This window comes from Sphaerodactylus townsendi, linkage group LG07 (assembly GCF_021028975.2).
Source record: "Sphaerodactylus townsendi isolate TG3544 linkage group LG07, MPM_Stown_v2.3, whole genome shotgun sequence".
NCBI classification, from domain to species: domain Eukaryota; kingdom Metazoa; phylum Chordata; class Lepidosauria; order Squamata; family Sphaerodactylidae; genus Sphaerodactylus; species Sphaerodactylus townsendi.
Window position 1 is genome coordinate 62,350,798 of NC_059431.1, and position 24,930 is coordinate 62,375,727.

Below are 24,930 nucleotides of genomic sequence, written 5' to 3' on the forward strand. Positions count from 1 at the left end.
TTGAGATGACCTGGTGCAAAAAATCGTTCTTTGGTTATAGTGGGGGAGGGTGGCCTTTGGTCATGGTGGGTGAGGGTGGCTGCCCATACAGGGGGGCCCTGCAAAACTCAGATTTTGCCCCGGGCCCCGTTTGTTCCTAGCTACGCCTCTATAGGCAGTAAACTTATGATTCCAGAGTTATGAGGCAACATCTCAGGGAGGGCTCAGCGTCTATGCTGCTTGCCCTGCACAGTAATTGGCTGGTCATTGTGTGGGAAAGGATGCTAGACTATATAGACCACTAGTCTGATTTAGCAGGGTTCTTCTTTTGTTCTTATTCATAGTGAAACACCTTCTGGGTTTTATTCCTGGAATCCTTGTTCCTAATCACATCTAATTTAGCAGCTCCACTTGCTGGCAAAAAAATTCTGGAAGTTCTGGAATAATAATTTCACTTTCATAAAAATAATTTAGTGTAAACACTACTCCATCACAGACATTTTTATGTGTGTTTTCAGATCTGGTGAAGAATTCTGAGTATAACTTAAGTAACTGCTCCTTAAGCAGTTCCGAAAATCCATATGCCACGATTAAAGATCCCCCAGCACTTACACCAAAAAATTCAGAATGTGGGTATGTTGAAATGAAGTCCCCAGCACGCAGAGACTCTGCATATGCAGAAATTAGTAACTCTGGTTCAGCCAACAAGAATGTCTATGAAATTGGTAAGTCGATATGAAGCATTTTACCATTCTAAGATGGGACCTAGAGTTTTTACTTTGCTTCAATTATTAGCAGTTCATATATCTCCTCTGCAATATAAACACGCTCATCCTCAAAAAAACTATGTAAGAAAAAAAAGGCTAATTCTATCTTTTAAGATATCAGAACTTCACTTGTTCTTCTTCAGAGGCTTTTTCCAATCTTCAATTGTTCCACTATTTTTCCCCAAAAAGCAAGGAAAGGATTTAGATAAGGAGCCCTATTTTAAGAATTACTGCTACTACATTTTGTCCATTTCATGAGAGTGAAGAAATCAGTAAAATGGCAATCTAGTGTGGCAGCACATATAATTTACAAAACATGCATGAACTTTAATGAAAAGCCTCTTAAACAGTTATTTGTGATAATTGTCACCAACCTACATCAACAAGCATTCCCTTTCAGTTTAGTAAAAGCAGGTCCTGCATCTCTCTTCATTTATGTAACTATTTTGCATTTGTGTGTGTGTGCTAGTATCTAGAGACATAAACAGAGCAAGAGATTCATTTTATAGATTTTGAACAGTTTATTTGAGACTAAAGTAAGAAATATTTCAGGAGAAAAATCTTTTTTGTTTTAATTACAGCAAACCACACTAGATTGTTGATTGCTATCAAATGTTGTTATTCTTCCCAGTTTATCAGTATCAGAGCACTAATATATGTCTGTTTTTTTTCCCACTGTAGAACCTACAGTTAGTATTGTCCAAGGAACATTTAATAACAACAAACCTTTCAGCCAAGATCTTTATGATCTACCAAAAAACAGCCACATTCCCTCCCATTATGACCTACTGCCGGTTCGGGATAGTCCTTCGTCTTCAGAGAAAGACAATGGCAGTGAATGACAGGGAGAATTTTGGAGCACACTGGAACTCTTACAGAGAACTGGGGCCTAGTTATACTCCTTCCTCTCTTTTGCCATCTGCATTCAAGTAGACATGTTGCTGTATATTAACCAGGAGTGTCAAACTATGACTTGCACATACATATGATCAATGGATAGATGCCAAGCTGGGAAGACCCTATTGGATGTTCTATTGCAATTACTTTTTAAAGAGAGAGGCAGATGCCAGACATGTTAATTGCAAGGTACTGCAATTAAAGATATGAGCTTGCAGAACAATTGTAGTGCCTGGAGTGCTGTGCCTCACAATGGATGGCTGGTTCTTTCAGCAGCATAGTTGACATGCAGTCAAGATTATACAATCTACCAAATATTCACTTAGCCACGTCCTCTGACTTACTAGATACTTCAGAAAAAAAGAAACTAATTTGTCATCACTTTTTATTATATGCTCCAAATGGATTAATGTTGTCCATGGACAAGACATGAAAGGATATACAGTGTGTTAGAGCATGACTGGCTGCAGTAAAAGGGAGATTTGTGAAAATGATGGCAAGATGGCATTACTTGTAATGGAACTGTACTGTTGACATTGTTTAGAATGCAAGGAAAGCCTTGGATGAATATACCTACAGAGCTGTGACATGGTAGGCTTTGGCTTCAATTCTTTCCAAATTATTGGCATTTGAGATTCAACAGTTCTGGGTACCATTTCTGCTATTCACAAGTAGTAATTCACAACATATCAATAATTGCTTCTGAAAAGTCAGTACAATGGATTTATTTTTTGGCAAAAAGGACTGAATAAGTATGTTAAAAATGTAGCATATGTTGTACATTTTAATGTAAGAAATGGTTTTATAAACAAGTAGCATTATTGTAATATGAAATACAAATAGTACAATGTTTAATTATTTCCCTGAAATCAGCTGAGCAGTCTTGGTGCATTAATTGCTACAAAGGCACCTTTTCTTTTTATAATTGATTTAGAGGAAATATGCTTAAGCTGGTCTTTTGCATTATTAATAACCTGGCACATTTACTCTATGTTTCATTAACATGTACCTGTTTTTAAATGATCTAGCTATGTTTTCTAGTATTTCAAAGTAACAGTGCCAAAACATTATATTTTATGCCCTTTGTATTTTTGTGAACTCTCTTCCCAACATTTTATACAGTTAAGTAGCACTGTTTGTTATAAAGTAAGAGATATTTAGGTAATGTCAGTTGCCAAACCAGAGATAGGTTAGAAAAGTGTTCTTAAACCAGGGCTAGACTATTGGATTTAGCAAAAAAAATTAAGAAGATTTTTAATGTGAAGGATGTTTATAGGAAGAAAGACTATTAAATAGAACTCTATTTCCCATCTTGAGTTTTAACCAGTTTCTTTGGCTGTAGAGTTTTCATCTGTTCCAAAGACGTTTAGTGTCTGTTCTAAATGGACAATTTATAGTTAAATTCTCATATTAAAGGTAAATTGTCATACAAGCCATGTCTTAACATAGAGTTGTTTTGCAGGATTGGATTTCCCATTACTAGTTTATTCCTAGCTCTGACAGAGAATTCCTCAAACTATGAACTGAGCATAAGTGTTGTCCTTTACAACTTTGCATTTTATCTCCATGTTACATATAAATCCTAAAGCTGATAAATCAGGATGATTAAGGTGCTCACTGTTGAGCATGTGAGCAAAATATTCCACTTGTGCTCATCCTGTGTGCATATATAGTCTTCTACTTTTAGTATCACAACTCTCATCGAAAAGCCTACATTCACAATCTGCAGTAGAGCTTTTAAATTCAAAGGAATAATGTGGTTGCAGTACAACAAAAACAGACTTGACAACACCACTACTGGTAATAGAAAGGACAGCGCTTTTCTGGATTCTCAAGGTAGACTGAACATGCTTTATTTTGCCTTACTCTGTACCATTGAAAACATTTCCTTCAGAAGTCATTGCCATAGTTTAACAGTCTTTGGCCAACTGTATATTTACCTACCAAAAGATGTAGGACATGCAAACAAGACACTGAGTTTCAGAAGTTAAAGCAGCAGAGATATCCTCCTGAAGGATGGATATGGTATGGTGTTTAGAAATGTAGTTTGACACTGTTTTGTACTGTGTAATAAAAACTCACAAATAAAAGCCTATCTTTTTTGAAATTGTGATTACTATTGTAATTTCCAGCATTTCTATGACACAAACCCTTGAAGAGTCTCAAATCCCCAAACCTGGATATAGATGGCTCGCTCCAGTTCCAGTCAAATAAAATTAGAATTTCAGATACAGAAAGGAAAATGTATGTATAGATAACATATGAAGTGCCTGAGAACCAAATTGCCCTAACAGATAATTTAAGATGGGAAGAGTGTTCACGCTAACCACCCTCAGCAGACTCCGAGAAGATGCAAGCACAAACAAGTGCTCAGCTCATTCAGCCTCAAAGTTCAGCTATGGTTGATTGAACAGCTGCATATTGACCTGGAGGAAAATTAGCTCCTGGATGTTTCAGGGTGCAAGTCTGGAGTGGAATGGGTCAAACACGTTGCCCATTGCTGAAAAAACACACTCACTCTGGACAATCGTCGGAGGGCATGAGAGGAGCACCAGGGCCACTTCAGACAGGTCCAGCTATGACCACCCTGAAACATGGCCCAGAAATTCAACAGATTGGTGACCTGCAACTCATTAGGCTCAGCAAGGTAGTCAAGGTTATGCTCACACTTCATTGGCCAGATTAAATTTTTCCCCTCCTCCTGTGGTTTGTCTCTCAAGATGCAACTCTGCAAAGTCTTGGCTAGCTAGCTGGGTCTCTGCAGAAATGCATTGGCAATCATTGGCTGTGTCACACCTAGCTCTCTCCCATTTTTTGTCCTGGTATCAAGTTTACAAAACAACAGAGACTGCAGCCTGAGGCAGAGCCAGCTCAAACACCACCATTGCTGCTGCTATGCTTCAGGCTGCCCCCACCCCCAGATCACACTAGAGAGTCCCCAATAAGGTAAGTATTGGGGGGGGGGGGGTGTTCTTTGGGATAATTCTCTAGTTTTAACTAGACACTAGGGAAACTTTGTTTACAGGAAATCCAAGGCAGCTAACTGCCTCAAACATTAAATTCCCTGCATTCGGAGATATTTGGCTCGGCTTGTATTCGGGCAGCTTGTATTCGACTCGAATACAAACTGAAAAAGCCAAATCTTGCCACAATTCAGCTTTTTTTTTTTTGCAATTTGTGCATACAGAATCACCAAGCCTAGTAAAAACACATTTGGTTTTAATGATTTTTTAAAATGCTTAATTGGTTCTGCACCACCTGACTACTCCTTCTGATTAATGTACAACCATGTTCTAAAAGGACACTTGTCAGGGTATCCCTAAAATAACCACATTTTCTCTTATTTAAAAGAGTCTCAGATTATTTATGGTCAATGAAAGAACTAGGGACTTGTCATTGTGTAGAAAAGTTATCAAATTCAGAACCAAGTTGCGCAGAACTGACTGGTGTTAGATTGAATTTAAGACTGTTAGTGTCTTTTCAGTTATTCCACCTGTTTCCTGGTATTTATTCTATGAGGTGGATGTAAACTAGATGTGGCTTTTTAAATGAATTGGGTCTCGGTTCCCCTACTTTCCCTTTCAGGCAGCAGCTTCTGGGAGCTATTTTTTCAAACACCACAAGGGACTGGTTTGGATCAGGACCATGGGGCAAGGTAGTTTTGAAAAGGGCTTCTGCTTTCCCCACACATCTTTTTCACAAACTGAAATGGTCCGAAGTTTTTTTGAATTCCCAGTTTTAATTTTTTAAGGAAGTTTCTATACCCTGTTCCACATAAAGACCTTAGTAAAATTGCAACTTCACCCACCATTTCCTCCTGCCCTCCCCCATGTGCGCCATGCCTCCTACTCCTCGCAGCCTGGTCCAGACTAGACGACTAGTGGGGGGCATACAACACGTGGGGGAGGCGAGGAAATGGCAAATTAAGTTATAATTTTACTTAGGTCTTTATGTGGAACAGGATATAGTTCCTTCCTTTGTGGAGCTACATCTTCATATCTCTAGGGAAGCGGCTAGGTCCTTATAAGTTTCCCTTTCCATTGCTTAATCCTTTCTGGAAGGTGAGGAATGGACTGCGAGTAGCTAGAGCACTGGGCGCTCCGCCTGCGTGGCCACCACCTCTCCACGTGGCATCGCGGAAGGCGGAGAAACGAGGTCCGGAGAGCCCTTCCCGCCCGACAACTCCTCCCCGCTGACTGCAGCGAACGTGGCAGCCTGAAGGGACGGGAGCAGAAGCGCTTCCCCGGTTCGTCCCATCCCCGCCATTTTCGATTCTGGAGCCGGCAAGAAGCGGGGCGTGGAACATTCGACATCGACACTGGTGAGGGAAGACCGCTGCTGCGAGGCTCAGAGCGGCCACCAGCCTCTTCTTCGCGGCCCCTGCGGTTTCTAAGGTGAGGACAGACTGACAGGGAGACGGAAGGAGAGGATCAGACCTCGCCCGAGGTCCTTCGCTATTCGATATAGCATCCAAGTTGCTCATTGAGGATTTCGAGGCAAAAGTAGGGGCAGAGACGTGGCACACCGATGTGCGCACGCGTGGGAGCTCTGTCGTGCTTTATGGGAAATGTAGTCCCATGTCTCCCGAAAGAGTGAATGACAATCAGCGGCCCTTCGTCCTCCCCGGGCCGTTCTGCAAAAGAAAACTCGGTTGGCGCCATCGAAGGTACACGGGGCCTTCTTAAGTGTGGCGTCATCGATTAATTTCTGAGCAGAATTAGCTCCTTCCGTGTTGACTGAAAGTTGCTCCCGACAATGAGGGGCGGAGTTTAGACCCTATTGTTGGCTATAATATTATGGCATCTGCGGGAGGGGGTGGGTGATGTGGGGGGAGAGGAATGGCACTTCGTTATCACTGCTTTACAGTTTTAGGTGTCGGTAGCCCTTCCTCTGTTGCCTGGGCAATGTATTATGAGTCGACCGCCCGTCTCTCTCGCCACCCCCACCCCCCCGGCATCATTTCAATTTTGCCTTGAACCTGCTCTAGAGGCAATGTTCACAATATTGTGAAATCGCGCAATAGAAACTTAACTCAGAAACCGAGTGATGCGGTGAAATTTACCAATTGTCATATTTGGTTTCAGGGGAAAACATTTTCTTCTCAGTCAGGTGACCTGTCTAGTGATGGTGTGCATTATGTTCTCTAGAGTTATTTGTTCTGTGGCATCCCTCCTTATGGCATCTGTTCTGTAACCCCTGAACACAGAAATCTCAGCAGAGATAGTAGGAGTAACAATCAGAAATATAGACAGTCAGAGGAGGGACACCTGCTGTTAGGCCAGGATCTTCGATATCTCCCACGCATACATTTCCATTATAAGATTCCATTTCTCTAAATAATTAAACTGAGAAAATAATGCTGTGTTGACTTTAAAGAAGGAGAGGATTAGGAACTGTACCTGTCCCAAAAACCTTTTATGGGAGGGCCATACGTGTGGCCGCCAAGCATGACCCAAGCCCCCATTTAGAGATCCAGTCTTCCCAGAGCAAAGGAAGCTTTACATTTCTCTTTTCATGTGACCAATGACATCTGGTGTAGTGAAACACACTTGTTAAGGAACAAACTTTAATAAAAGGTTTCCAAGTGGTCTCTCTAGCACAGCTCTGAAGAATGGTTTCAGCAATTAGTTAACTTCCATAGAGCAGCTAGAGCCTTCAAAGAATCAATCCAAACATTCTGATGTGCAACAGTACCACCTGCTAGTAGGGACAGTTATATAACTATTATAGGAGCATAATGATTAAACAAATTAACTGTTTGTTTGAGTAACTTGTTCAAATGTCCTTAAGATAGTAACTGACAACCACTGTATAACTGAGTTATAGCAACTGATTGCATCCATTTAAGTACAGAGAAGGAAGCTCCAAGTTCTCCTACTGGTGCTGTGCTCAATTTCTTTCTCTTTTGTCTTGGGCCTGCAGAATAGTTTGTAATATTCTTAAGTGCACTGACCTGCTTTCTGATGCTTCCTGAGTGGACTCAGTTGACAGTTATACACGTACTGATTAATTATCATGTTATTGTCAGTGCATGTACTGCAGACGTTGTAATTGGAACCAATCTTTTATGTAGGTACTGGCCCCAGTTTTCCTCTGTAGCGTCAACATGTGTCGTCTCTTTATTATAAACCAATGTTTACATATGCATCAGGATGTATGTAGGTTTCTTCTGGAATGCTGTCTTCACAGTAACCTGCGCATGATTTTAATTCACCCTCTGTGGCTTCCAAGACTTGAGCACTCCAAGTTCCAGGCCACTCGCTTTCTGCTAAGTGACTGTAATCCATCGATCACCTTGGCAGTGGCTAAATTCTTGGAAAGCATTTTAAACACCCGTATTTAAATGTTTTAAAAGTTTTCTCTTTTAAATGGAAATAATTTATATGCCATTAAAGGTTAAAATGAAATGAAATGTATGTAGGTTCACGATAGCATGTACGATTGCTAGGCCCCTGCTGGGGGTAGAGATCCCCTGCACTGCCCCGCACCCACTAATCACCTGGCTGACAAGGAACGTAAAGGCAGGAAAAATAGACGTAGTTGTTGCTGGCAACAAGGTGATATCTCTTCTGGCATGCAGTGGAAGTGACATCAGTTTGCAGGTGATGTGGGGACAATCTAGTATATGGACAAAAGCCCTATGGTAAAAATGACTTCTACCATACAGTTTTTGCCCAGTGATGTTGTTTCAGGTGCGCATTAGGAAGTGATGTCACCATGTTTCCAGTGACACAGGCCTAGTTTTCCTGCTCGTAAGCCCCACATCCCATTCCAGTGGCCAGTAGGTATCTGGTAAACCTAGTAATATGTGAACAGAACTTCTATGTAGACTGATTGAAACTATTTCTTCAAATTTAACTCATTTTCTCTTTTATTAAAAAAGTGACATACCTTTAAGGGACAGTGCAAAGAGTTACATAGTTTAGTTTGTTTTATTTGCAACATTTGTATATCATTTTTCTGCCCATTTGAGGGTCATCATAGAGATCTTGGTCTGAGGCAGATTAGGTGAGTGAAGTGCTTTGGGTACAGAGTTTTTCTTACTGCTGAATAGTAGTAGAAACTGGTGCTTGTAACCATCTAGGCCTAGATTCATTTAGTACCATTAACTGTTTGATTTTGTTCGTGATGAAGAAATTTGAGCTTCAGCACATTTTTGTCCTTCTTTTCAACTGTGTGTCACTGAAGAAAAATGATGGAAGAGAGTGGCATAGAGACAACTCCACCTGGAACCCCTCCACCAAGCACAGCAGGGGCTGCTGCTGCCACCCCAGCCCCCATCTCATTAGGTACCAGAGCTTCATAAATTACTGGTCTTGATGGCTCATGTGCTGGGAAGCTTAGCTGTTTGCCTATAACAGTAAAATTAAATGTTGCAATCAATATTATTACAATAAACCTGTCAAACAAATAAGTGGCTGTTTCTAATCCATAATACTGTGCTTTATAAACAGGACAGCATTTGAGAATATGCTAAGAGTGTATAACATTTGTTTTGAAAGAAATTATGCTAAAGCAGTTGACAAATATGCAGGACAGTATAAGTTGTTTGCCCAGATTATCCCCTTAAACTCTTATAAGATGGTTAAATTCTATAGCATTGATAAACATTTATTTGTTAGACAATTTATCTTGCTACTTGTGATTTGACTCTGTTGAGCCAGATAAAGTATCTCTGAATCTTTAGTAATCGTTATAATGTATTATTCCTCAATCTGCTGCAGATTTCAGATTGTCTTTTTAAATACTTGAATGATGCAGAAAAGTTAATGGAACTTTAATGAAAATGTGCCTTCTTTCTGTCTTTCCTTCTTTACCTTCAGCTGCTCCACTCCCTCCTCCAAACTTTTCCTCTCCCTCATCTTTTGATCCCCAGACTTACTCCTCACCATTACCACCTGCAATTTCCTCACTTCCATCTATGATATCTCCAGCTCCCTTGCCTTTTGTGTCCTCTGCATCAGTTGCAACTGATGCCCCCCTTACTCTTCACAATCCACCTTCTGTAACTCCTCCAATCACTTCAGTTCTTAGTTCTGGTCCCTATTTCACACCACCTCCTCCACTAAGTTCTGCTTCTGGCCCTGTGCTTTCTGCACCCCCAACTGGTCCCCCCATTTCAGGTTTTTCTGTTACTTCCACCTATGATATTACCAAAGGTCATGCTGGGCGAGCACCACAAACACCACTGATGCCATCATTTTCTGCACCTTCCATCACAGGTAAGGTTGTGTTCCAATATTCCAGAGTCAGAGATATCAGATTACTTACTAAAAAAAAAACTACTGTTGAATCTCTGTCAAGAAGTGCTGGCTTATTTTTAATTTCTCATCCTGTTAAATGTAATTAAATTCTAGACCAGGGGTGTCAAACGTGTGGCCTGGGGGTCGGATTTGGCCCCTTGAGAGGGCTTATCATGCCCGTGAGCCAGGTGAAGCAACCCCACCTCCCCACTCCCAGTTTTGCCTGGCAAGCCCATTATGGCCCCAACATATAGATTTTATGTATAGTGGAGCACAAGAATGATCCTTGGTCTTGTATGGCTGAGGTTGCAAGACATTTAGGTATATAAGCTCCCAAGGAGCTTGTAAAATCTGTGTGCTTGGACAATTTGTGAGCTTAACCTAAATGTGAAGGTGATGGATTGTTGAGTCAAAAAGAAACATATTGTATGTGATTTGCTAAGACAATTCTGTACCCCAAAAAAGCTGGATTCTATGATGTTCATCATTTGGCCATTGTTAATCATAGGGACAGTTAATTACATGGGGTACTGAAGCCCCATTCCTTGACTACTGACTAGTTATCTCACTTGGCTAATTGCCTTTGGATAATTCACTGGGTGGGACTTGCAAAGTTTTAGTATGTCCTGATATCTGTAGAGGTGGTTGCTTTACAGCAGTGGTGTACCACTAATGGGGACATGGGGTATCCCATGTCCCCAGGCGCACGCTGTTTCACCTGGGGAAGGCAGGAGCCGGCCTACAGGGGGGCGGGGGCAGTGGCCAGCCGGCTTGCCCAGGAGCTGGTCTGCTGCTGCAGCGCCCATCCAAACCTTGTCCCCCTGTGCTTCCATTTAATACACATAGTACTGCATCTACATGACAGCCCCTAAATTTGCTCTTGAAGAAATAAATGACTAAGTATTGAGTTCAAATGAGCTAGTAACACTAAACTTCATTCAATAATACTCTGTTTGGAGCCAAATTGTTTTTTATGTAGCATTAGTTTTCTTGTATAGCATATAGAATTTATTTTCATGCTGGATAGTTTGTAGGCTATGTTAATGCATACAAAATGGAATAATCTTAATACATTCTTGTAATAAATTATTATAATACATTATTATAACTGTTATATGGCAAAGTAATTAAAATAGTTTACCCTTGTTATTTTAAAATGCAGTCAGTTAAAATTGGTCATCAAAAACATTTGCTGATGAGTAAGTCAGAATCCAGTCCAGTTAATGAACCACAGTTTAAGTAGATTCCTCCATTCCATGATTAATAATAGCAGAGTGTGTACCATAGAATTTATCTTTTTGTCACAGAATTTTGACTTTTTCTCCTACAGGTATATTTATACTACCATTGATTGCAGACCTAAATGGTCTTTGTGTTTTTATTGAAACAAAATCTGGTATTCTAGTCATTTTTCCTGAGTTACTGATTCCAGAGAAAAGGAGAGAAATATTCGGGAATTTTTCAGAAAGAAAATAATCCATATATTAAAGTAATATTCTACAAATAACAATCACTAAGCTTAGTTGTTAATTTGTAGATTTTTGCCTCAAATTATTTTAATTCTCCTAAATCTTTATTTATATTATTTTCTAGCGACCCTACTACTTTAAGCTGGATGTCATTTTTGTGTTTTGTGAATTACATTTTTTCCCTATCCTCTACCATACCAAAATAAAAAGCACACTCTTACTGAGAAAAAATGTCAGGCTTTGAAAGTATGAACTCTGTTTCATTGAAATATGCTCTATTAATAGCTGTAGTATTCTTTCCATGTCTATGTCTGTTCTCTTTGGATATGAGTCATCAAAATCTTTGCTCCTAAGTAATCCAACTGAATTCTGTTCTGCAGTAGAAGTGGTTTTTAGTAGTGCCAGATTTTGTCTTTAAACTAGTAACTGGCACATAGCACATACTGTTTTCTGAATAAGCACAAAATAATAGGCTTAATTTATGCAATAAGGAATCCCAAGTTACAACAGAATGAACTATATTAATTTATACTGTTGCTTCTCAGGTGTCTTGACAAACCCTGTGGCACAGGAGACTTCTGTACCATCATCATTAGCATCTAGCACTGGAAGTGGCTCTACAATTACTTTCCCAGAGGAGCGGGAAGACCCCAGGGTAGCTGGCATGCCAACAGAAGCATCAGCTGGAGGACTGTGGGGCTTTATAAAAGTAACGATCACTTTATGTTTACAATCCTGATGGAAATCTTTCTTATAAAACAAAGTGAAATGAGTCAGGATATTTGCATAGCCTACTAGAGCAAGCCTGTATATCATAATTCCTATGGGATGTGGCACCTCCCCTGCTAATATTAGTCTCTAGAGCAGGCGTGTCCACCATGGTGCCCATGGACAACATGTCACCCACCAGCACCTTTCCTGGTTCTCACCAAGAGTTTTTTACAAGTGAGTGGGGCTGGGTAAGGCTTTTGCCGAGCAGGGAAGCTGATTGGCTGTCAGATTAATGTTGCATTCTTTCAGCAGCAGCTGCCACTGGTATGTTGGTTTTATTCTACTTCTCTTTCTTAGTATATTTTTTAAATTGCCTTCATTGTACTTGGATTGTACTTCAATTTCCCTGTACTTGGATTTGTACTTTTATTTGGATTTCCACTCTGTGTGTCTGGCTCCACCCCCACTCCCGGGTTAATACTGATCCATGAGGTTATGTCACATCATGAAGTTTATTAGGCAGACTGTGTTCACGGGGTAGATGGTTATAGCCTTGGAAGGATGGAAGGCTGAGTCAGCCTTGAGCAGTTGGGATCAAACTCATGTTGTGTTCAGAGCTTTGACTATGGTACTGTAGCTTACTACTCTGTTCCACAGGACTCCCATGTAGATTAATAGCCTGTATTTGGCTTTTCACTGCAAACCTGTGGCTGGGTTGTTCCACTTCTGGCTGCAGATGTACTGTTTTTGACATGTGAGATCATTTTTTCGTACGGGAACATTTCATCAAGGGAGTCCTCAGTTGCAGGTGAAACGGTATAGCCTGGATACAGATGTATTCCTGAACTCAGAATTGTTCCTGAACTCAGAATTTATTCCTGAACTCAGAATTATATGAAACATTGTCATAGTTTACTAGTAGAGGATTCCTGTGCTTGTTCATTATTCTATTTTTAGTGCCAGCCATTGGAAGTTGGCCAGTTTTCAAGGGTATTCCTTGGGTGGGATATCATTACAGCTTTGGCAGTAGCACTTCTATTCCAAGAGTGCTGCATTGCTCACCCCTGCAGGATGGAGACTGAATGTTTTGCTTGAGCTGTATCCAGAGGGGCAGGTCAGAATCTTCAGCACCTTGGTGTTAGGAACAGGCTCATGAAATGCAGCTTTCTAAAATGAAGTTGTGGTAAAAATACCACCGTGTGGGAGAAAGAAGGGTGAATCCAATGAATGACTCAGTATGCAAACTTTTCAGCCTCATGCATGCAACAAAAAGTAGCAATGAGTCAAGGGATAAAATAAATTTAATTGAAGATATTTGTAACTTGTTTTTTCCCCTAGGGACATTGAACATGCCATTATCCCATTCTTTTTCCTTTAAATGCTATGAGGTACATTTGGTTACAAGATAGCAAGCAGCTGAAGTTCACCAATTAATTTTTTTGCTGATCAGGAATGTAGTCAAAAGAATGCTGTGTTTTGGAAAATAATTTGCACATATTCTAAATGTGAGTACGGGCTAACTATGAAGTAACAATCCTACAATACGCTGTTTACTGAGAGGTTTCTAACTAATCACTGTTTGCACATAACTGTTCATAGAGGACTAACTACATTTCATTCCCCCAAAGGCAAGTAGATTGCAGAGGGAAGCAGCAATTTCTAGGTTTTTTTATTTATTTGCATGCAAGCCATCACAAAAGGGATCTATGCAGTAGTGTGACAAAAGAAATGGGGAATCTTCAGTTTGAAAAGTTACATGCTAATGAAGCTGCAGTGTAAAAGAGAAGACCAGCATGACAGCAAAGTGGACAATGACATGTGACTTTCTCCTGCAGGGTGTAGCTGGAAATCCTATGGTGAAATCAGTACTTGATAAAACCAAACATTCTGTAGAGACCATGATCACGACACTGGATCCTGGCATGGCTCCTTATATCAGTAAGTGAAGGGTAACAGGAATTGTTGTTTGTAAATCCAGATTATACAACAGTGGCTATCTTTTGCTGGGGTGCGTCTCTTTGCTGTTAAGTGTTGTGATCTGAGATTCCCCCATAAGATGTGCTGCGGCATTGCTAACAAAACAAAAAAGGCAACAGTTATATAAAGTTGACTAATTATAAGTGAAGAATATCATGGATTTGGGGACCTAGCTCCAGGTAGTGGCGGAGCTAGATGAGTGTTGTGATGATTTTGCTAGCTTCTTTGCTGATCAGATCTCTCTGATTGCTTCCAGTCTAAATGTTGTTGTTTTAAAGCCTAGTTGGTGGTGCCAGCTTATCTATGTTTGATGAATGGTTTCAGACTAAGCTCTCCTTTGGGTGAGGATTGGAGTATGAAACCTACAATTTTCAAACTGGATCAGTACCCTTAATGGCTAATTAAAGCTGCCCTGCATTGGTTAATTCTTGGTTGGACAAAATCATTAACACCTCATTATTGGAGCAAAGCTTTCCTTCTGAGTTAAAACAGGCTTTAATAAGACTGTTTTGTAATGAGTGTGAATGATGTTAACAGTTATTGACCTGTTTCCAACCTTCCATACTTAGGCAAAGTGGTAGTAGAGCAATTCCTATAGTAGTAAATAGTTGCTGGCTTCAAATTGATATGGGCAACTCCTCCTTGTTGATTTTGTTGGCTGTGTTTGCAGCTTTTGATACTGTCAGTCACATCTTAACAGAGCATCTGAAAGGCCTAGGAATAAAAGGATTGGCATTAAAATGGTTCTGCGCTTGACTGACTGGCAGAAACCAAAGGGTAACAGTTGGTGATAGGCCATCATATGTGGAATGTGACCTGTGATGTTCCTCAGGGTTTCATCCTTTCACTAATGCTCCTTAACATCTGTGTGCATCCTTCAGGGGAGATTGTTTGAAGTGGTCACAAAGCTACAAGAGGGAAGGACGTGCGCTGTGCACCAGGCGCACGCCTGGGGGCGTGAAAAATTGCCCCAGGCCCCCTCGTGGCACTCCCCACCCCCCTTTCCACACTTACCTTAGTTCCTTTCCTTTTTCAGAACTTTTTCAGGCTGCAAAAGGCCTATTTGCAGTAAAAACAGCCTGAGGAACTACAGTTCCCAGAAGACCTTGGGGCTCACAAGGTCTCCTGGGAAGTATAGTTCCCATCAGGCGGGAACATCAGGGAGTCAGGCCTTTTGCAGCCTGAAAAAGTTCTGAAAAAGGAAAGGAACTAAGGTAAGTGTGGGAAGGGAGGAAGCGGGGAAGGGGGGCGCTATGGGGGCAGAAAATTAGAATGCGCACCAGGCGCAGTTTGGCCCAGCTACGCCTCTGGTTTGAAGGCTTGAGATTGGTTGCCACCCATATGCCTGTGATGCCCTACTGTACATTTATTTGTCCAAGCCTTGAGAAGCAGAAGTCTTTGTGCTAAACCAGTGCCTGGGAATGGTGGTCAAGTGGATAAAAGAGAACAAACTGACACTGAATCCCAAAATGGTAGAGGTAATGCTGGGTTGGGAAGACTAGTTGTACTAGTCTAAATCTGTGGGGTAACAGTCTGCTTCTATAACTCAGTGAAAACCGTGGAAGTTACATTAGACCTGATCCCTCTCTTAGGAAAATAAGTTGGAAAAATGTTTAGAAGCGTTTTCTGTGGTCTACATTGTATGCACCCAGTGACCTCTGTGCTGATTTTGCTGATCTTGGCATGCCGATCAGTGCCACTGAAACTGCGAGGTTGGATTCATGGGACTACCTCTCAAAATTGACTGGAAACTTTAGCTGGTATAGAATGCTGCTGCTTGTTTACTGACTGGGTTATACCAATTTGATCGTATAACAGATGGGCCTTGGCAGCTTTGTTGGTTACCTGTTTGCTTCTGGGAACAATTCAAGGTGCTGGTTGTTACCTTTAAAGCTCTTCATGGCTGGACCTGCATATCTAATGGACCACCATTACCCATATGATCCTGTGGGCCAATTAAGGTCATCAGGTGTTTCACTCACAATGGTCCCCTTTATTCAAATGTTCCATTCAGATACAGCCTGTACACAATTTTTTCTGATGGCTGTCCCTATGCTTTAGAAAATGTGGTATGATATGGCACATAAAGTTCCTACACTGTCTTCCTTCCATAAAAGGTACAGAGCAGAATTGTTTTGACACACTTTGAAGTGAAATAACAGATGAATATATTGATAGTTGCAGTCTTACAGTTTTACAGTCTTACAGTTTTAATTGAATATATTTTAATGTGTGTGTTGGGTTTATTGTTTGTAATCCACCGTGTGCAGTATGGAATTGCAGGATATAAATACATAAAATAAATAAGTAAACGATATCATGAATGTGTACGCAGGAGAATAAATTCATAAGAAGAGTTTTAACTTTCATTATTCTGATTGTGGTGTGTATATAGGAATATGGGAACCTCTCAACACAAAGCATTTGTTCTCTTATTTTCACAAATTTTAGGGACAGTCAAACAAGTGTAAAATGCTTTTCACTCTTCAAAGGAGGGTTATTCTTAGCACTTTCTGCTGTGGTCTTCCCTTTGCTGCAAGAAGAAAAAAAGATCAGTTTTCCAGCTATATTTTGACTTCCCCCCCCCCCTTTCCTTATTGTCCACACAACTAAATGATCACAAACAGCCACTCGGAGATTATGTAGGAACAGTTGATGGAGAGGTGCCTCCTTGGTAAAAAAGGTTTATGTGCCTTTGAGCATTCCCATATTTCTACAGTGCAACCCTATAGCAGCTGGAGAGGTCGAATCATTACTAATTAGGGGGAAATTAGCTCCTGACTGAGTTCAAAAATTGAGGACAACTTAGAAGTACATGGTCTGTATGGATTCAATGCAGTACTAGAATGATTATAAGAAATAAGCTTGCACAGGTCCACTATGGATCTGGACAACAAAATGGTATCATCCACATATAGGAGAACAGGCAACTTTACTGAAGCAAAGTGGGGGAAGTGGCAATCCTCTTGTTACAAAAAAGAATTAAGATAATTAATATACAAATAGTATAACATCCTTTCTTAACAGCTTTATCTAGCTGAACAGGGTCTGACAGTACTCCTAAAGTGTTACTTTTGACTCAGCCCTGTGTATGCAAGATGGTTTTAATATGCATATTTTTTTTCCAGAATCTGGGGGAGAGTTGGACATTGTTGTCACTTCTGTAAAAGAAGTCAAGGTTGCTGCCATAAGAGATGCTTTTCAAGAAGTTTTTGGAATGGCCACAGTTACAGGAGAAGCTGGACAGTCCAACATTGCGCCGCAACCTGTTGGCTATGCAGCTGGATTGAAAGTGAGTAACCACCATATGAGAAGCCTGACAAGAAAGCCCCTCATATTCTGAGAGCATTGCAATACAAAAATATTATTGGTCTGTAATCAACTTCATAACTGCCAGCATCTTCCAGGGAAGTTCTTCTTTTGTAATATTGAGTTTACAATGTACCAAAATCAGTTCATCAGGTGCATAGAGGCAGAATCTTTCTTCCTAGTAAACTATATAAACGCTGGAACTGCAGTATCATTATATATACTTTGTGCAAAGGATAATCATTTTAATGTTATTCTTTATTTCAAGGAGCGTGTTATGTCCAGTTCTTACTGACTTCATTTCATTTAGGGAGCACAAGAAAGGATTGACAGTTTGCGCAGGACAGGAGTGATACATGAGAAACAGCCTGTTGTGTCTGTTGAAAATTTTATTGCAGAACTGCTTCCTGACAGGTGAGATGCTTTAATGTGTTTGTCAGAGCACAAGTACATTCTGAATTGCATCTTCAGGCTCACAAAAAGTGGCTACTGTTCAACATTCTGCATTGGAGAGGAACAAGGAATATCCTTTGCTTGAAGCAGATACCTGGTCGTTTTTGCTCTGCTACCTTGCACCACCATCTTGTAGTGCTTTATCTGCAAGGACGTAGGTAAGGGGGGGGGTTTCTCGGGTTCAACCCCCCCGCATTCATGTCCGAAGCCCCGCCCCCCCCCCCCCCGTTTGGGTTTTTAAAACATTTTAGTGTTTTTTGGTTTTTGGCCTGCAGGAGGTGCATTGTTTAGGCTAGCAGCACCAAACTTTCAGGGCTTGTTTGGGGGACTCTCCTGATGATACTACCCAGGTTTGGTGAGTTTTGGTCCAGGGGGTCCAAAGTTATGGACTCCCAAAGGGGGTGCCCCCATCCTCCATTGTTTCCAATGGGAGTTAATAGAAGATGGGGGCTACAACTTTGAGGGTCCATACCTTTGGACACCCTGAACCAAACTTCACCAAACCTGGAAGGAATCATCATGAGAGTGTCTTACTGATACCACCCAGGTTTTGTAAAGTTTGGTCCAGGGGGTCCAAAGTTATGGACTCCCAAAGGGGGTTCCCCATTGTTTCCAATGGCAGCTAATAGGAGATGGGGGCTACACCTTTAAGGGTTCATAACTTTGGCCTCCCGAACCAAACTTCACCAAACCTGGGTGGTATCATTAGGGGAGTCTCCTAAAGATACCCTAAAAGTTTGGTGCTTCTAGCTTAACAATTGCACCCCTGACAGCAGGCAGCCCCCAAATTTCCCCAGAATCTCCTTTTAAATCCACCCCCTTTGGCATGGATTTAAATGGAGAATCTGAGGTCTTCAGTGAAGAAGAAGAAGATGATGATGATTTTATCCCCCCTTTCTCTCCTGTAGGAGACTCAAAGGGGCTTACAATCTCCTTGCCTTTCCCCCCTCACAACAAACACCCTGTGAGGTGGGTGGGGCTGAGAGAGCTCCGAAAAGCTGTGACTAGCTCAAGGTCACCCAGCTGACGTGTGTGGGAGTGCACAGGCTAATCTGAATTCCCCAGATAAGCCTCCACAGCTCAAACGGCAGAGCAGGGAATCAAACCCTGTTCCTCCAGATTAGAATGCACCTGCTCTTAACCACTACGCCACATTGAAAGTGATGCTGTTTCAGGGTGGGGGATAATCCACCCCAAAACAGCATCTCTTTCAATGTTGTTTAACTAGAGACCCCAGATTCTCCCTTTAATGTGGATGTAAAAGGAGAATTTGGGCTCTCTAGTTTAAACACCATTGAAAGTGATGCTGTTTGGGAGTGGAGTCTAGCATCACAGCAGCTGCCCGGGGGTGGGGGTGGGGCAAAACTCAGATTTTGCACCGGGCTCCATTTTCCCTCTATGCCTCTGCCCAGAGGGGAGGGCAGAAGGAACTGCCAGCTGCCGGCTGGGAGCCCAGCTGGTGGGGGGCAGGGGAGGGCAGGGCAGGGGAGTCTGCTGTCCCTGGCCTCGGAGAACTGCTTTTATAAGCGCTAGGCCGGGGGCGGGGCTTGGGGAGGCGTGGTCATGCCCTAGGGGTGGGTGGGGTGTGGCCCCACCCCCGAACCCCCCCATGAAAAATCTATACCTATTTCCCTGTTTATCTGACAGGGTTTGCATAACTCATAATTAAACACTGCAGTATACAAACACATTGGTATTTACATATTGCCTGGTCTTATTTGTGAACAAGGACAAACCCTGATTCAATTGTACAAAAAGACTGAATTAGCCAGATAACGCAAGTCTTATTTTAAGAGCTGATGAGCATGAGCAATGTACAGTAATTACCCAACTCTTGGATTTCTATCTAATGTTCCTTTACCTTGAAACTTCTTGCTGTTACAAATTTTATGTGATATGTGTTAATTAGTTAGGATACTCGCAGTTCAACCATAAGCAGGTATTCTCAGAAAGAAGTCCCATTGAGTTCAATGGAACAAATGACCTGCTAAGTATACTTCAGGTTGACAGAGTACGGTCTGAAGAATTAAAATCCTACTAAAGTCTGTTCAGTGGGGACCGGCTCAGGTGAGAGTTCTTAGGATTGTAGTTTAATGCTGCAATCCTAAGAACACTTTTCTAGAACTAAGCCCCACCTAAAAGCATGGGACTTATTTCTGAATAGACCTACTCAGGATGGCTTCCTAAAAATGGTTTCCAAGGAAATAGTCTTAGTGAAGAGTAGTTGCCTTGCCTTTCAAAGCCACCAGTCTCTCTTGTTCCATCCAAGTAATGTCTGTCATTAAACACCAGAAGGATTTCATTAACTCTTTTCCACTACAGGTGGTTTGACATTGGTTGTCTAATTGTAGAGGATCCGATCCACGGTATTCATCTTGAAACATTTACACAGGCAACACCAGTGCCACTGGAATATGTACAACAGGTGAGTTAATCCTCAAAGAGGGATCCTCCAAGGGCTGGGAACTGAGAACTCCACACCTTGGAGTTCTACAATGCTTCTAATATGTCTTGTAATTAAATTATCAGCTTATTTTTCATTAAGTATGTAAACAAAATGTGGATTAGATTTTCACATGTGCTGCTGGCTAAGTTTACATTTTGAAGATACTAATGAGTAAAATAATTAAAACTTTTTGTTTAACTTTCTTTTAAAAAATTAGAAAACAGAAAAGTCCATTGGCTTTGCAAACCTGATAACTTTAAATTAATTTGGTTTTTCAAAGCAGCTAATATCAATATCATATCTGGAATATTTAAGAAGGGATCACTTTCTTAAAGGTTAGGATTCAGAACATCAGGATTAGCTTATTTACAGTTAAATCAAATGTGGGGCAATGAAATCAGCTGCAACAATATCCCCCCCCCCCCCCCCAAAAAAAAACCACCTCCAAATAAAGCTGAATATGTGCGTTTCCTTTTGGTCTTATGCTATCTTTAATTTATTCCACAGGCTCAAAGTCTGACTCCTCAGGATTATAACCTAAGATGGTCAGGTTTGCTGGTGACAGTAGGTGAAGTACTAGAAAAGAACTTATTACATGTCAGCGGAACAGACTGGCATGTTGCATTCACTGGTATGTCCCGTCGACAGATGATCTACAGTGCAGCCAAAGCTATAGCAGGAACGTACAAGCAACGTTTGCCACCAAGAACTGTTTGAAAGCGGTGGTGGGGAGGGGAACCCTCTGAACTTTGAAGAACATTAATTCCTCTGATAGGTTTTGGAAGAAAATATTCAGCGATCCTCTACATACACCTCAACTTTGTACTCTATGTATAAACTGTACATTGTTTCTTTATTGCAAGTTAAGGTATTGTCAAAGGTTTCCACAGCTGTAAACAATTGGTTGTTGTTAGTTTTCCAGGCGGTGTGACCATGGTGTGGTAGGAGTTTTTGCTCCTACCGTTTTACCCACATCTATGGCTGCCATCTTCAGAGGCATGCCACAGTGAGATCCCTTGTCATTCCTCTGAAGATGCCAACTATAGATGTAGGTGAAATGTTAGGAGCAAAAACTAACAGGCCATGACCACACAGCCTGGAAAACCCACAACTCGTTAAGGTATCCTTTGGAAAAAAAGAAGTGGACAATTCTTTGCCCATCCACATGACTAAAAGTTCAATTCTAAGCACAGTTTGATTGATCTTTCTGAATCCAGTGAAGTCTGCAGGCTTGAAAGAGTTCAACTCTGCTTAGGACTGAGCTGTAAATAACTTCCAAAACATAGAAAAGATCCAGCAGGCATATTTTTAGCAGGGCCAAAGAATTCTAAAATGAAAATTTAACGGATTGGATGCATTTAAACACTAAATAGATGTTTGATAATACATTAATTTTTTTTAAGATGGGTATTAATGTGTAATTGTTGCTATGGTAATAGCCCCTCAAAGGTAGTGTGGAATGCAAATTCAGAATAACTGCTCTTTCACTGTATGTTTGCAGGAGTACTGCACCTGGGTGCTGATGTACACAGATTATTGGACTTCCAGCATAAAGTTTCTCCTTGCCCATTTTAGTACCAGCATGTTAAGAAACATGCAAATATAATTATTGGATATTTATTTTCTGCCAAGGAACACATCCCAAACCAGTTAACTGAATCTCTGTTGTCAAATGGATCCCCCCACTACCTTATGTAATTCTTAAGTGATTTTCAGCCCCATCCATAGTGGAGGCGACGGGCTGTGGTGCTGCTGTGGCATTGCCCCACCACTCCCAAAGAGGCTTGCAAGCGGAGTGCAGGGGCTTGCAAAGTGTGACAGCTTCCCCACCACTGACAAGCCTCAGTGGGCTGCAGTGGGCTTACGCCAGCCAAAAGGCTGACTTAAGTCCAGATGGCGGCCTGCCGGTGCAACGCCAGCAAAGGCTGTGCGAGAGCCAACTAACATCAGTTCTTCCTCTGCTACACTGATGGTGGAGGTACAGGAACACTGTCACAGCGTCCTGTGCCACATTTTACTGCTCGGGGGAGGGTGACGGCCGCCACATGGCGGTGGTTTTGCCCCTCTTCCAGGGTAAGTTCCCCTGGCAGGGCAAATATACTGGTGCAGCTGCCCCACTGCTCTCACAGGTGGATTTCCCCTTCCCTTTGGATCAGGCTGTTTGGCACCTATCTCAAGATACTGGATATTACTGAATAGCTGTTGAATAGATTGAATGATAGGGCTGATGTACAGAATAAGCTCATTCTTATTCTAGATTGAACGTACAAAAAAGATGCTATGTTCTGTGTTTTTATATTTGTTCTACAATACATTTGTAGTGACTTTTGCAACTGATGGGAGAACGGTGAGACTTAAATCTACGTCATTTTTGGTACATGAAAACATCTCAGCAAAGCTACGTAATTAATCTATTGGTGTTTCTCTGGTAGCCGCTTGATCAAGAACTGTCATAGACTGTTGTTAATACAGGAGAATTGACAGCAAATTGGTAATAAACTATATTTTCCAAGGCCTAACCGATCCTTGCCATTATAAATGTTGGTTTTTTACTGTTTAACATCACCAGCATTTTTCCCATTACATATATGGCCCTGTATTCTATTTTCTGGACCAGTCTCTGTTCTGATTTGTAGAACTGCTTATAGAAGAGAGTATTTTGATATCCTTGTGTTTTTCACAAGACTCTTCTGCCTTAAATTTAAGCTTCCCAGTTGATACTAAGCTTTGCCTTTAATAGTAATTTCAAAAAATATTTTTATATAAAATGTAAGCCAGTTTCTTGTATAATATCTGGTATGATAATCATTTTTCCAAGTAATTTTTCTATTATTTGCTAAACTTGTAATTTAAAATTAAATAAATTTTGTTCTTGTAGGATTGTGATTTCTTTTTCTTTAAACTATTTTGTTTAATAGTGATTTCATTGTTAGGTATTTTTAAAATACTTCTTAAAATTATTCTACAGCCAAAGATAAATTCTAACAGCATCATTTGTTTCTGCAAAGTTGAATTATTTCAGCAATAAGTTTTCAGCTACACAAATGAAGCATATGGGTGACACTTACCTGCTGTCATTTTGTTTTTCTCCCTCCATAGTTCCTTAAAAATTCTGTTCTTTGTGTATTCTTTAAGAATTTGTCCTTTTTTTGTGAAAAAATAAAAATAAAATTGCAGAAGCATTTAATTGCTCATGCAATTAAATGGTGATTCTAGTAAAGGATTGTTTGTTATACTATTTAATGAAAAAATAAGTATGTTAAAAGCCGTGGTCAGAATTCCATAAAATAAAATAAAACAGTTTGAACCCATGTGTGCATTAAGTACTGTCAAGTTTCTTCTGACTCATGGCAACCCCATTGATCAGTGTTCTCCAAACTGTCCTATTGTTAATAGCCTTGCTCAGGTCTTGCAAACTGTGGGCTGTGGCTTCCTTTACACAGAGTCAATCCATCTCATCTTGGGTTTTTGTCTTGGCGTTATTAGCTTTTTCAGTGGTTTTTGTCTTCTCGCAATGTGACCAAGGTACGATAGCTTCAGTTTAGTCATTTTAGTTTCCAGGATCAGTTCTTGCTTGATTTGATCTAGAAACCACTCATTTGTTTGGTGGTCCATGGTATCTATAACACTTTTCCATCACCACATTTCTAAGTTATCTACTTTCTTGCTGTCAGCTTTCTTCGTTGTTTAACTTTAACACCCATACATAATAATAGGGAATACTGCCGGTATGGCATGAATTAATTTGATTTTGTTTCTAAGTGACACATCCTTGCACTTAAGACACTTTTTGAGCTTTTTCATGGCTTCCTTTTCAGTCTCAATCAGTTGCAGTCTCCCTTTTGGTTGATGATGGAGCTGAGGAATAGAGAGTATCCAACAATTTCAGTTTCCTCATTACCCACCTTAAAGTTGAGAAGTTCTTTAGAAGTCATTAGTTTTGCCTTCTTAATGTTTAGCTATAGTTCTGCTTTGGCACTTTCTCCTTTAACTTCACTAGTAGACTTTTCAAGTCTTTGCTATTTTCTGCGAGTAATGTATCATTGACACATCTCCAATGTTAACCCCCACCCCAATTTTCATTCCTCTTTCATCTGATCCAGCTTTCCCTGTGATATGTTCTATATACAGATATAGGGGGATAAAATACATACTTGTCTAATACCTTTGCCAATTGGAACCTATTTTATTTCTCCATATTTTGTCCTAACAGCAGTGGCGTAGGAGGTTAAGAGCTTGTGTATCTAATCTGGAGGAACCAGGTTGGATTCCCAGCTCTGCTGCCTGAACAGTGGAGGCTTATCTGGGGAATTCAGATTAGCCTGTACACTCCCACACATGCCAGCTGGGTGACCTTGGGCTAGTCACAGCTTCTCAGAGCTCTCTCAGCCCCACCCACCTCACTGGGTGTTTGTTGTGAGGGGGGAAGGGCAAGGAGATTGTAAGCCCCTTTGAGTCTCCTACAGGAGAGAAAGGGGGGATATAAATCCAAACTCCTCCTCTTCTTCTAACAATCGCCCCTTGTCCAAAGTTCAGGTTGCACATCAAAACAACCAGATACTGTGGCACACCTCTTTAATTTAAAACCAGCTATAGCTTTTCATAATTTTCACAATCAAAAGCTTTGGTTAAACCTATGAAACACAAGCTGATTTTCTTCAGAAATTATCTCGTATACT

General features: G+C 40.9%; 2 protein-coding genes across 4 annotated transcripts in view; both read left to right on the forward strand.

Moving 5' to 3' along the window:
• The window catches only part of MEGF10 (multiple EGF like domains 10), a 138,299-nt gene extending 134,549 nt beyond the window's left edge, over nucleotides 1–3,750 (forward strand). For both annotated transcript variants that reach the window (XM_048503647.1, XM_048503646.1), the window contains 2 exons: nucleotides 498–704; nucleotides 1,428–3,750. In XM_048503647.1, coding sequence (XP_048359604.1) covers nucleotides 498–704; nucleotides 1,428–1,588 — 368 coding nt within the window. In that variant the 3' untranslated portion in view covers nucleotides 1,589–3,750. The remainder of the gene's footprint in view (nucleotides 1–497; nucleotides 705–1,427) is intronic.
• A 2,034-nt stretch (nucleotides 3,751–5,784) lies between these two features.
• Nucleotides 5,785–23,562, forward strand: PRRC1 (proline rich coiled-coil 1). Of its 2 annotated transcripts, none has more exons than XM_048504027.1 (9): nucleotides 5,785–6,037; nucleotides 8,832–8,932; nucleotides 9,467–9,865; nucleotides 11,901–12,064; nucleotides 13,902–14,004; nucleotides 17,172–17,335; nucleotides 17,663–17,766; nucleotides 20,128–20,230; nucleotides 20,759–23,562. In XM_048504027.1, exons 2-9 carry the CDS (start codon nucleotides 8,836–8,838, stop codon nucleotides 20,966–20,968), a joined length of 1,344 nt encoding a protein of 447 aa, XP_048359984.1. In that variant the 5' UTR covers nucleotides 5,785–6,037; nucleotides 8,832–8,835; the 3' UTR covers nucleotides 20,969–23,562. The 2 variants fall into 2 exon arrangements, with proteins under 2 accessions (XP_048359984.1, XP_048359983.1); XM_048504026.1 differs by lacking the exon at nucleotides 5,785–6,037 and adding an exon at nucleotides 6,209–6,309.
• Nucleotides 23,563–24,930: the final 1,368 nt, after the last annotated feature.

Bases quoted from the DNA above. Each gene is read 5' to 3' on its own strand.
- PRRC1 (XM_048504026.1), top strand. From the start codon at position 6,221: ATGTCTCCCGAAAGAGTGAATGACAATCAGCGGCCCTTCGTCCTCCCC. The intron at 14,005-17,171 runs GTAAGTGAAGGG...TTTTTTTTCCAG, and splicing joins TGGCATGGCTCCTTATATCA to AATCTGGGGGAGAGTTGGAC. The intron at 17,336-17,662 runs GTGAGTAACCAC...CATTTCATTTAG, and splicing joins GCTATGCAGCTGGATTGAAA to GGAGCACAAGAAAGGATTGA.